Below are 13,485 nucleotides of genomic sequence, written 5' to 3' on the forward strand. Positions count from 1 at the left end.
AATACTGAAAACTGTCACCAACTACATTCTATATCTAAGGTTCAGTAAGCAAGCTAAAAACAATGAAGTATTTTAAAAGAAACCACATTTCTGCTCAGATAATTAAAACATGTTTATAACTGACCGATCAAAATAGGAGCAAGAAAATAAACCTGCTGGGGGAGGGCATGAAGGAACCCACTGCTTCACTGCAACACCAGGGGTTTAGACCATGGCAATGCTCTCCTCTAGCACAAACCACTAAGAGCCCCGACTTGCACGCCATTTCAGATAGTAGGTTCACCTGAGATTTTAGCAGGTCAACGAGATTTTACATACGCAACAAAACCAAGTAGCAAACCACATTTAAAGTCATAAAACTAGAGCGCTTTAAAATATTCAAGAAGGAGGTCCCATTGTGGTGCAGTGGTAACAAACCTGACTAGTATCCATGAGGATGCGGGTTCGATCCCTGGCCTCGCTCAGGGGGCTAAGGATCCAATGTTGCTGTGAGCTGTGGTGCAGGTCACAGATGCAGTTTGGATCCAGCGTGGCTGTGGCTATGGTGTAGGCTGGCAGCTGTGGCTCTGATTCAACACCTAGTCTGGGAACTTCCATATGCCACAGGTGCGGCCCTAAAACAAAACAAAACAAAACAAAACAAAAAAACAAAAACAAAAAAATTAAGGAATTCCCTGGTGGTGGCTCAGTGGGTTAAGGATCCAGCATTGCCACTGAGGTGGGTCACTACTCTGGCTCCTGCTCAATCCTTGAAGCAGGAACTTCCGCACGCCATGGGTAAAGAAAAAAAGATTTTCTTTCTAATTTTAAATAAATTTTCACAGAGGTGGGAAGCCTTCCTTTGTGAAGCAATTTTTAGGAACAGAAAATTACAATATCTCTGACTTCGAACTTAGAATGCCCCCCCTTCCCCTGAGGCATATGGAAGTTCCTGGGGCGAGGGACAGATCTAAGCCACAGCGGTGGCCATGCTAGATCCTTAACCCACTGTGCCAGCCCAGAAATCGAACCTGCACCTCAGCAGTGACCTGAGCGGCTGCAGAGACAACACCTGATCCTCAACCTGCTGTGCCGCAAGGGACCTCCAGGACAGCTTATTTTAACTCTGCCAGTGGGGCAAGACTCCGAAGAAGTGGTGACTCAACTTCCCAGCACAAGGAAACCGAAAGAATCAGCCCGGCTTCTTAGACATGTACAGAAACACACGCTCCTCTGTTTCTGCCTGCCTCCATTGAAAACCACAGAAGTCGTGCAGCTTTACAGCTTTATTGTGAATTGGTCCTACTTTTCAGAGTAGCACTTCAAAATAAAATGTTAACTTTAGGCCAAACTGTTAGTTTTTTTTCCTCTTCCTGTCAAGAATTGACCGTGGTGTGCTAAAACTGAGTAAAATCCACTTATTCAATCCCAAATAGGCATTAAAAAAGGGGGAAAAAAAAAAAACATTTTTTTATACCCTAAGAAATAAAGAAGAGAAACAGGAGTTCTCTGCTGGCTCAGTGGGTTAAGGACCCAGTGTTGTCACTGCTATGGCTCTGGTTACTGCTGTGGCGCGGGTTTGATCCCTGGCTTGGGAACTTCTGCATGCGGCACGTTGCCCAAAATAAATAAATAAATACAATTTTTTAATTACCTTCTAGTTAAAAAAAAGGAAAAAGAAAAAACACTAAGTGAGTTCAAATCAGGGATTATGACAGCACAGGTGTAACAGCTGTTAACGCAAGACTGTCCATTACACAGTCACACAATGGAGCACGATTACTCCGTCAAAAGGCAAGAAGTGGCAACGTAACTTGGCAACAGAAACGACTGGCAACAGACATGGATTTTTCAGTTAACAAAAGGTGTGACACCCCCTTATAATCATTTTCCTTTCAGACAACAGTGTAAGGCACTGGCGTCCTGCAGGAAGTCCTCGGAACACACAGGTGACCTGCTACTGCTCAGGCTAAGGTCACAGCACCCCAGTTCTCAGCCCAGACGGCCTCCAACTCCTCGCGCAACAGGCGCTGAGACCTGCGCGCCTGCTCACTTCAGACCTGCCTCTTTGGGACTATACCTGCGATCTTTATGGCTACAGGATCCTCTGTAACTGGAACCAGCCCTTCCTTGACTTCGGCCTGCTTTTCAGAGACCAGGGGAGACGTGGCGGGAGGGGAATACTTAGTTTCCACCGAAACCACAGGCGAGGAGGGGGAAGCGGAGGGCTTAGAATCATGAAAAAGACTGGCCCACGACTTCGCGGGCTGGCTGGCGGGAGCGGCGCCCGGCACCGAGCCCGAGGCCGGGGCCGGGGCGTCCCCAGGAGGAGAGGTGCTCTCGGCTTTCGCTGGGTCCGAGTCCATGCTTTCCACAGTGTGCGACTCCACCCCGTTGGCGGCTGGGCCCTCACCCAAGGATTCAAGTATTTGTCCGTTAGCAACTCCCAGGTCCTCAGTAGTATCAGTCCCGACACACGGCTGAGCCCCAGCTGTCCTCAACAGGGTGTCGCTGCCGGCCTCGGCGGGGAGGCAGGGCTGCTCGAGGTCAGCCCCGGGCGGGTCCTCAGGCTGCCCCGCAGTCCTGGCCCCGCCGTCCAGGGCGCCGGGCAAAGAGCCACCAGGCCCAGCGTCACTGACGAGGTCCGTGGGGTCCGGGGGGCTGCCGCAAGTCCTGGGGGTCCCTGACAGGGGCCCGTGCCCCACCAGCTCGGCATCCCGAGCACCTGCGCTGCTCAGGACGGCTGGAGCGGCATGGCCATTGACCAGGGCTTCCGCGGCAGGGCCACCCTCGCCGCCGTCTTTCAAGTAACTGTAGTAGCCAGGTGGCCGTTTTTTCTTCTTTTTACGCTCCCTTTGCCCAAGACCACCTGAGACGCCATCACTTTCTCCAACTTCCACCTCCACGGGAACGCCGCCATCCAGAGCAAGAGCAGAGCCTGGGTAGGGACAGGCGGCGGAGCTGCAGTTCACGTCTTTATCTAAATCATCAGGGGTCTTTTTGGAAGTTGTGCAACTAAGGATAAATTCCGGGGCCTGAGGATTCAATGTGCTTGAAATACTGTAGCTGGGGGTTCTCCGCAGAGGGTCACTGGGTTCAATTACTTCATTCACACCAAATTCAATTCTCTGATAGTCTTGTCCTGTTCAGAAAGAAAATGATCAGTAAACACCACATTAGTTAAGAACACAGCTATACAAACTATAAAAGTCTCAGTAATTATTTCTTTTCGAAACTGAAACCTTAAGAGTCTTGTGACAATTAACAAAGCTATGACATTTAATTTCTGTCCTGAATAATTTGCTAAAAATAAAAACTACAATATAATATTTAATTTGGGGATACGAAATACAAAACCTGTATTTATTTTCCACTCTCAGGACAGCTAAAGAAGATTTTCAGAAGGGAAAAAAATGAAATGAGGATGAAAGTAATATCCTGCCTGTCTAAAAATACCCCTTACGGTTCCCAATGGATCCGTGCGTGGGTTAAGAATCTGCCTGAAGCTGCCTGGGTCCCTGTGGAGATGTGGGTTCGATCCCCAGCCCAGGGCAGTGGGTTAAAGGAACCAGCACTGCCACAGCTGTGGCAAAGGTCACAGCTGCAGCTCAGAAATGATCCCTTGCCTGGGAACTTCCAAATGCCACAGGGGCAGTCATTTAAAAAAAAGAGAGATCCTGTTGTGGCTCAGCGGCAGCAAACCCGAGTAGTACCCAAGAGGACGTGGCCTCGTTCAATGGGTTAAGGATTCGGCGTTGCTGTGAGCTGCAGTGTAAGTCGCAGACGTGGTTTGGATCCCGCATCACTGTGGCTGTGGTGTAGGTCGGCAGCTGTAGCTCCAACTGGACCCTTGGCCTGGGAACCTCCATATGACGCAGGTGCTGCCCTAAAAAGGCAAAAAAAAAAAAGATAACTTTAGGACTGCGAACTTTTAACAAATCTTCTTGGAATCCTTCAATACTTCCTGCCCATTGACAAAAATCTACATATTCCATCCATTCTAAGATGGACATTTTCTTCATAGGTCGCATCTCAGAAACTAGGCTGAATTTTATTTATTTACTTTTTAGGGCCATAACTGGGACATACGGAGGTTCCCAGGCTAGGGGTTGAATCGCAGCTATAGCTGCTTGTCTACGCCGCAGCCACAGCAATGCCAGATCTGAGCCTTGTCTGCGACCTACAACATGGCTCAGGGCAACATCAGATCCTTAACCCACTGAGTGAGGCCATGGATTGAACCTGCATCCTTATAAACGCTAGTCAGGTCTGTTTCTGCTGAGCCAGGACAGGAACTCCTAAGCTGAGTTTTAGAATCACCTGAGTCTTTCAACGAATATCAAGCACCAACGTCATCTTATATCTAATGAAACAGTTATACATCTTGAACTTAAAGAAAGAACACATGCTTTTTAATTTTTAGTGTGTAACTGAAGATTTCTCCAAGTCTTGCACAAGAAGCCAACTTTTCCTTAAGAAAAAACCATCATAGGAGTTCCCGTCGTGGCGCAGCGCTTAACGAATCTGACTAGGAACCATGAGGTTGCGGGTTCGGTCCCTGCCCTTGCTCAGTGGGTTAAGGATCCGGCGTTGCCATGAGCTGTGGTGTAGGTGGCAGACGTGGCTCAGATCCCGCATTGCTGTGGCTCTGGCGTAGGCCGGTGGTTACAGCTCCGATTCGACCCCTAGCCTGGCAACCTCCATATGCCGCAGGAGCGGCCCAAGAAATGGCAAAAAGACCAAAAAAAAAAAAAAAAAAAAAAAAAAGAAAAGAAAAAACCATCGCAATACCAAAAGATTATTTTAGCGCAGAAAACCAAACCTAGTATACTTTGGAAGTCTTTTTAACAGAAGAAAAAACACCCCCGGACAGGGGCCAGGGGCCCGAAGAGCGTCCTAATTCTTCCTTTGTTCCGACAGCCCCAGGCCTGCATGCGGTGGGAGGAGCACACCAGCCCAGCAGCAACAAGCTCCCCCGAAAGACAAAGACCTAACACGAGCCTTCCTTCGAGGCTGCCTGCCGACTGACCATTTGAATCCTGTGGCCCCTGAGCACTGATGTGCGGTTTCCTTAATTTCTCTACTATTAAACTGAGAAGCCAAGTGTCCAGTTGGCTCGCAAGCATCACCCTGGAAGGCACAGAGCTGCCACAGGGACCACAAGGGAGGCGCCTAGAGAAGGGGAGGCTGCGTGGAGACGGCATGTGCTGTTTCGTGCAGCGGGGGCCAGACTGGGGTCATTTCCAGGAGACACAATGCCGTCCACATCTATGTTCTTAATCTTATCTATCACAAAACATTCGAGAACATGATGTGGCATCCGTGGAACCACTGTGATGCACCACAGCTGTTATCACAGCGCTGAGCCAGCGCAGTGCCTGATGCCATGGAGGCAGATGCCTGCCCAGTACAGTTCCCCCTCCGCCCTCAGAGCCCCGGTGTGGACACACATGCGCTGCCCTTGTCGGGCTGCGGGAGCCTGGAAGGGCTGCAAACTGCCTTCAACAGGCCCACCAATGCACTGGGTAAACGGGAACTCGGTGCCCAGGTCAGGCAGGCAGTGGATTTGTTGAAGGAAGGAAAACTTTGCAAAACACGGCCTTTCTCAAAGCCTGCTCACTGCAGCCCACACGGTCCCACGGCCTGGAGGAGACCCCGAGGCTGCCGTGTTCTGAGGCACCCGGGGAGGCTCTGGCCCGAGACTATTTGAGAACAAGTGCTCGAGGGGCAGCCTCAGCTGATTTGTCCCATCCACTCTCGGCCAATTCAGGAGTCACAGCACCCGGCTGTGTGCACAGCGCTCACCATCACGGGGAGGGGACGAAGTGAGCAGGGCAAGGGCCCCGCCTCTACTAGGAGACAAGGGCCAAGACAGAAGACGACAGCACAGAGGGTGGGTGAGCCAGGGGCTCAAGGGCTTTACACAAACACTTCCAGACACTGAAAAAAAGCGCTCAGTTTCAATCAGAAGCTACAAAGGGGTCAGTGGAACAGTGGAGATAACAGGACTGGGGGGTTGGGGTGCGGGGATTGAGGAGGACAAGCCTTTTCATGTTTTAGGAACCGACTACAAGAGGCAGCAATACAAAAAGCACGCCAGCCAGGAACCCCCGCCAAGGACGTGCGAAGCTGGCTCTGGCGGGAAGGAGGACACATCCTTCCAAAGCGTGCATCCAAGCCATCCTGAGCACTGACAGCACGGCAGACGCTGTCCCGGGCAGCTGCTAAACAGGAGTGGAAGCCCTGCGGTCTCTGCCACCCAGAGCTGAGCGCAGCCTAAATGGGGAGGCAGACGAATGACTGGACAGTGGGCTGGCACCATGAGAGAAATGAAAAGAAGAGACAAGAGAGGGGAAAAGGCCTCGGAGAGGGGGCTTTTAAGCTGGTCTGTCACTAACAGTGTAAGTAGCTGTGCTTTTGGCTGATTAAAAGATGGACCTGGGAGAAGACAGGAGAGAATGGAGACAAAGAGCCAAAAGGTTTGGGAGTTCCTGTCGTGGCGCAGTGGTTAACGAATCTGACTGGGAACCATGAGGTTGCGGGTTCGGTCCCCGGCCTTGATCTGTGGGTTAAGGATCTGGCGTTGCCGTGAGCTGTGGCGTGGGTCGCAGACGCGGCTCGGACTCGGATTCCGAGTTACTGTGGCTCTGGCGTAGGCTGGCGGCTACAGTTCTGATTCTACCCCTAGCCTGAGAACCTCCATATGCCACGGGAACGGCCCCAGAAAAGGCAAAAAAGACCAAAAGAAAAAAAGAAAAAGAGCCAAAAAGTTTAATTGAACAGGGATTCGAGCCCGGACGGCGGGGTGTGGCGAGAGAGGGAAGAAGGGTGCGGGGCAGAAGCGAGCAAGGCTGGGGGCCGGTGGAGGACGGGCAGCAGGCAGGGGCCTGTGGGCCCCTCTGGCTTCACTTTACTCTTGTCCTGAGCCATCATTAGACCAGCCCTCTCTGTTATGTTCCTTACAAAGCTGCTAAAAATTATAGATATAGTCACATTCTCATTTTACTGCAGTCTTTCAGAGGTCTATAGTTAAAAGTAAGCTATGACAAAAACCCTGCCACAGACCTGACCAAGCTAATCAAACAGGGAACCCAATTCTGCCCTCGAAGAAAAGGTCCAGCTTTCGGCTTCTCCAAGGCCAGCGAGGGCCTTTAGCACAATGCGAAGGCAGCCGGCCCTGCTGTCACTTCGACATTGGGCAGGCAAACATGGCGAAAAGGGTGCGTCTCAGGGAGCACCGCCTCCGGCCATCAGCTCAGGAGCTGGGACAGAGACAAAAACACTAAGAACAGGCCAAGAGGTAAAGAGGTCACCCAATTCCCCACGACCCTTGGTGACAGAGGGGGACACAAACGGCAAGACAACAGACCCAAGCTGCCACTGAGCTGGGCAGAGAGCACGAGCACAGCGTATTGCCAGCCCTGTGCCCAGCGGCTGTGACGCACATCCAGACAGAAGTTCACGAAGAACCCTGGCTACGAAGGACACACCTGCGCTGCTGGGGACTGTTGGGAAAAAAGAGAAGGGAGCGGAGTTCCCGTCGTGGCGCAGTGGTTAATGAATCTGACTAGGAACCATGAGGTTGCGGGTTCGATCCCTGCCCTTGCTCAGTGGGTTAAGGATCCGGCGTTGCCGTGAGCTGTGGTGTAGGTTGCAGACGTGGCTCGGATCCCGTGTTGCTGTGGCTCTGGCGTAGCCTGGCGGCTACAGCTGCGATTAGACCCCTAGCCTGGGAACCTCCATATGCCGCGGGAGCGGCCCAAGAAATGGCAAAAAGACCAAAAAAAAAAAGAGAAGGGAGCAACGACTTCCTTCATGCAACGTGGGACACTCGGAGGCACAGAAAAAAATTCAATTCAGTAGCTCACACAGTTCAGCAATTAAATCTGCTCTAGTTTTCAGCAAAAACATCAAGCAAAAAGGGAATGTTTATCCAAACCGTACGAATGGACAGGAAAGCACCGTTTCCAGGAAGCCTGCCCACCCAGCCCCAGCTTACCGTCGAGCAGGTCATCCGCAGCCCGTGGGCCACACAGGACTGTTCCAGCGAACGGAGGGAGCTGCACAGCGAAGTGGAAAACAAATTTTAATTCAACAAACTGTGAGACTCCCAACACATGCTACTCATTAAAGCAACCTTCATTAAAACACTTTATCCATGCAACTTCTTACGGCATTATTTTTAACAAAACAACACAGATGGAGAGACAGTGAGTTCACACATCTTCCCTTTTAAACACCACCAGAATGCTTTTAAATATCTGTTATTATTAAACAGATAAAAAAATGAGGCAAAAGATTAAAATGGACTCCAACGGGGAGCTCCCACTGTGGCTCAGCAGTAATGATCCCGACTTGTATCCATAAAGACTAGGGTTCAATCGCTGGCCTCACTCAGTGGGTTAAGGATCCGGCATTGCCGTGAGCCGTGGTGTAGGTCGCAGACTCGGCCTGGATCCACCATTGCTGTTGCTGTCGTGTAGGCTGGCAGCTGCACCTCCAATGTGACCCCTTGCCTGGGAACTTTCACATGCCACAGGTACAGCCGTAAACAAACACACAAACAAAAAAGTAAATAAGTTAAATGGATGCATTCTTCATTTCACAGGGAGGTGCAAGCCACCCACAAGTCCTACCACTGCTTCTCTTTCCCCATCCACTAGGCAAGACGATGCTGCATGACCTGCACTGGACACTGACCGTTACTTCATGTCCACTCGGCCCGAGGACAGAGGGGACAAAGCCCCGGGAAAGAAAAGCCTGGGAATGGTGGCTCCTGTTTAACAGTGTCTTAACTAACTGAGTCAACAGCTAGCGATCACACTCCTTGCTTGAAAGACATCAAGAGGGCAGGGGTCTGAGCTCTCTGCAAGACGCGGAGAGGTACCGTGAGCATACCAAAGTTCGCCCATCCTAGCTCGTCCACGGTACTCAGGAGGAAGACAAGTTTGAGATGAGAAAGTTCAGGATGGGAAGGGTTAGGTACGTGGACAGGTAACTGCTACCTGAGGCGGAACCAAAGAACAAAACCACTACATCTTAGCACAGCCTTCCTCAGAGTCAGCTCGCAGCAGCCCGCTCAGTACAATGGCCTGGGGTGCCTGGACGGGGTCACCGCGGCTGCCATGCTCAGGGGTACCCAGGTGGTGCTTGTGCCCACTACTGTCGGAGAACCACTGCCTAAGTGATGCCCTCAGCTGACTGCTCCGGTCAACCCTTCGCAATTAAGCTTTTCACTACAAGGAGACAAGCTCTTCCTGAGAAAAGTAATGGCAAAGAGACGCTAAGAAAACAAAGGGCGATTCAAAAGGAACGGACAACTCCCAGGACTTGAGAGCAGCACCCATTTCCACCACACAGGGCGAAAGCAGTGTGCCAAGGTGGGCTGCGCTCCACACACCCTGCAAACGCTCACAGCCGGTGCCCAGCACTCACACTGGCACAGACACACAGCAGAAAGGTGCATCTGAGGAAGTCACAAATCAGGCTGACGTCCCTCTGCAGTCACAAACGATCTTTGCTGACTCTCACAGAACTCCGTCTTTTTCCATCAGTGGCACTAGGGTGCCCCCTGGTGATGGAAATCTGTACAACTGTAAATGCTCTAAGTGCTTCGTTGTTAAAATCATACAATACTTAGACAAACATCGAGTCAGTGATAGAGGAATTCCCGTCATGGCTCAGCAGCTTCTGAACCCAACGAGTATCCAAGAGGACGCAGGCTTGATCCCCGGCCTCGATCAGTGTGTTGAGGATCCAGCATTGCCATGAGCGGTGGCGTAGGTCACAGATGCAGCTGGGATCTGGCATTGCTGTGGCTGTGGCGTAGGCCAGCAGCTGCAGCTCTGATTCAACTCCTAGCCTGGGAATCTCCATATGTCTCACCTGCAGCCCACTTAAAAAAAAAAAAAAAAGGAGAAGCAGAATTTGAACACCAGACAGACTCCAAGGCAATACTGCCATTTTCTATTAGTGTGTTTTAAAACACTTATTTTGACTGAATGCTGGAATGAGTTCAGGTACAGAAAAGAAATCTGTGTATGCATTTCTTTTTTACTCTATAGAATCGATATGGTCCCTTTAATTCACCAAACCTCCGTCACCTCTAAGATGCCCCTCAGCCTGTGGTAACTGGGTACAATAAATACACAGCAGAATCAAAGTGTAAGAATTGTTCAAAGTTCTCTCTTTAGCTATGTAGCTACTTATAAGAATAGATAATTTAAGAAGCAAAGTAGGAGTTCCTGCTGTGGCATAAAAATGGATCAGTGGGGAGTTCCCGTCGTGGCGCAGTGGTTAACACATCCGACTGGGAACCATGAGGTTGCGGGTTCGGTCCCTGCCCTTGCTCAGTGGGTTAACGATCCAGCGCTGCCGTGAGCTGTGGTATAGGTTGCAGACGCGGCTCGGATCCCGCGTTGCTGTGGCTCTGGCATAGGCCGGCGGCTACAGCTCCGATTCGACCCCTAGCCTGGGAACCTCCACATGCCACGGGAATGGCCCAAGAAATAGCAAAAAGACCAAAAAAAAAAAAAAAAAAAAAAAGATCAGTGGTGTCTTGAGAGCCCTGGGACGCAGGTTCGATCCCCAGCCAAAATTAAAAAGAAGAAAAAGCAAAAATATAAAATCTCACATACAAATGCAAACTGAGCAATGTAAAAAACCGAAATCTAGGAGTTCCCAGCGTGGCTTAGTAGTTAACGAATCTGACTAGGAACCAGGTGGTTGCAGGTTAGATCCCTGGCCTTGCTCAGGGGGTTAAGGATCCAGCGTTGCTGTGGCTCTGGTGTAGGCCGGTGGCTACAGCTCCGATTCGACCCCTAGCCTGGGAACCTCCATATGCCACAGGAGCGGCCCTAGAAAAGGCAAAAAGACCAAAAAAAAACACTGAAATCTAGTTATATTAGATACGAAATCAAATTAACTTAGAAAACACAGCTACTCAGGCCCTTCAATAAGAAGGCAAGATTTCAAAATCTTTCAGTGCTACCACTATCTACTGTAATCTAAAACCATCAAGAGCTCCGACTCTCTTCTCTGAAATCCCACTGAGACACCACACGACTGAGAACTGCCTTAACTCCACCACCACACACGCGCGCAACACACACACCCCACGCACACACATGCACGCACACACCCCTCGCGCGCGCGCACCACACACACACACACGCACATACACACACACACACACACGTGCACACGCACACATACACGCACACACACGCACGTACCTACAGCTGCCCGTGCACCCTGGGCTGGTTATGCAGTTGCTAAGTGCAGAGCAGCCCCGATGCTGAGTTTCTAGCCAGTCTCAAGAACAATCAGCCTTCTCTCCCCCTGCCAACCCCCTTTTGCTTGGCTGCACCTGCAGCATATGAAAGTTCTGGGACACGAGTCCCTGTTGTGGTTCAGTGGTTAACGAATCTGAATAGGAACCACGAGGTTGCGGGTTCGATCCCTGGCCTTGCTCAGTGGGTTAAGGATCCGGCGTTGCCGTGAGCTGTGGTGTAGGTTGCAGATGCGGCTCAGATCCCGCATTGCTGTGGCTGTGGTGTAAGCTGGAGGCTACAGCCCCGATTCGATCCCTAGCCTGGGAACCTCCATATGCCACGGGAGTGGCCCAAGAAATGGCAAAAAAAAAAAAAAAAAAAAAAAACCCACAACCATAAAGAAAAAAAAAAAATCAATCCATTTGACATTAAAAGTTTAAAATGTAATTTCCCCTTATTGGGGAGGGGAAGAGGTTCAGCATATATGAAGTTTAAAAATCCCTCATGATAGGAGGAGATACCTGTAATATTCAAAGGCAAAGACTATTAACCCTATAAATCAGTAAGAGAAAGACAAGCCATTTGATAAAAATATGGACAAGGGACACAGATTGGGCAACTAAGAGAAGAGAAGCAGAAATCTATACCGTCAGTGGACAAATGAAACGAATGAAGCAGTGCTCGATTTGTGTAATCTGGGAAATGTACATTAAAATACGGTGAATCCACTTATTATCTATCAGATTAACAAAAAATTTAAGCATGTCCATACTGAATATTAACAGGATTTAAAAAAAAATGAGATCAAAAAACTCTCCCGCACTGCTACTGGGAATGCAGACTATAAATCCTCTTAGAAAGCAGACTCGGAGTCTCTAATAAAACTAAAGGTGCTCAGTCCTCGCAGAGCCCAGCAATTCCATTCCCAGGAGTACTTCCTGGAGAAACTCAGGAGGATGAGGAGGAGACACGACGCAATGCTTCCTGCCTCAGAGAGCAGCAGAGACCTAGACAGTCCTCAACAGGAAACGGGTGAAGAAACTTCGCTAAGTTCAAGACTTAACTAAAATCAAAAAGTGAGAACAAAACGTTCAGATGTATCTGAAGAATGCTGAGCCTAAAATAAACTGTAACATGATGAACCCAGAGAGCTCCCGTAGTGGCTCAGTGGTAACAAACCTGACCAGTATCCATGAGGACCCAGGTTTGATCCCTGGCCTCACCCAGTGAGTTAAGGATCTGGCGTTGCCGTGAGCTGTGGTGTAGGTCACAGACGTGGCTTGGATCCCATATTACTGTGGCTGTGGTGTAGGCCGGCAGCTACAGCTCCAATTTCAACCCCTAGCCTGAGAATTTCCAATATGCTGCAGGTGCAGCCCTGAAAAGCCAAAAAAAAAGAAAAAGAAAAGAAAAAGAAAACAGAAAAATGATGAACCCAGAATGAAACCACTTATGTGACACTTTAATCGCATAGCAATACTCTGTACCATCTGTCGCCACACATGTGGACGCAGTAGAGGGTGAAAACCAGTCAGGAAACAACCCTGAGCGATTTCAGCAGAGTCGGTATTTCTGGGGAAGAAAGGGAGTGAAACGGAGAGCACACAACATCGGCGTCAAAGGCATGTGTAAGGCTGTTATGCGTAAATCCAGCAAAAGGTTAACAGTAGTCAAATGTGATGGCAGGTTTCAGTCATTTCTCACAGTAGTCTCTACACTTACGTACAACGGAATTCTTAATCAAAACACATAAATTAGAAACCAAAACGGAAACATAACCATCAGTTATATGTATACGTACACTCATTAAAACATAAAAAAAAAAACACTGTCTTACCTCAACTGAAGAGCGAGGGGTCACAAAGAACTGGTTGAATTCATCAGGACTAAAATCTCCAAAAATATACTGAAAAAGAGAGAATCACTGATCACTTAAAATACGCACAACAACCTTTAGAAAAAAGCGCTACACACCGATCCTATACATGACTGGCCAGACTCCCAAAGACCTTTCTCAGGTAAACAAATCAAGGGTCTGCAAACTGAGATCTCTGCATGTAGCGTTTCCCAATTACAAACAAGAAACACCACTCATCTTTTCCATAAACGGTAAAGAACATCCTAAAGCTGATAAAGCTTGGATCTGTCACCAAGGCTGTTGCCCCAGAATCACATCCCTGCCCCTCCCTCAAAGAGAAACCATTACTCTTATCTAAATTTCAGGAGGGGAGTT

General features: G+C 49.5%; 1 protein-coding gene across 3 annotated transcripts in view; it reads right to left on the reverse strand.

Annotated features, from left to right (window-relative positions):
* The window catches only part of USP10 (ubiquitin specific peptidase 10), a 66,257-nt gene that overhangs the window by 24,625 nt on the left and 28,147 nt on the right, over positions 1–13,485 (reverse strand). For 2 of the 3 annotated variants that reach the window (XM_021093724.2, XM_021093725.2), the window contains exons 2-4: positions 13,090–13,158; positions 7,979–8,039; positions 2,060–3,121 (exon numbers count right to left, since the gene is read on the reverse strand). The exons of the other annotated variant lie outside the window; for it this stretch is intronic. In XM_021093724.2, coding sequence (XP_020949383.2) covers positions 2,060–3,121; positions 7,979–8,039; positions 13,090–13,158 — 1,192 coding nt within the window. The remainder of the gene's footprint in view (positions 1–2,059; positions 3,122–7,978; positions 8,040–13,089; positions 13,159–13,485) is intronic. 3 annotated transcript variants of the gene reach the window in all.

This window comes from Sus scrofa, chromosome 6 (assembly GCF_054392235.1).
Source record: "Sus scrofa isolate SSC_HxYL_T2T_F1_AM1 chromosome 6, Sscrofa_HxYL_maternal_Yorkshire_Landrace_v2.0, whole genome shotgun sequence".
Taxonomy (NCBI): domain Eukaryota; kingdom Metazoa; phylum Chordata; class Mammalia; order Artiodactyla; family Suidae; genus Sus; species Sus scrofa.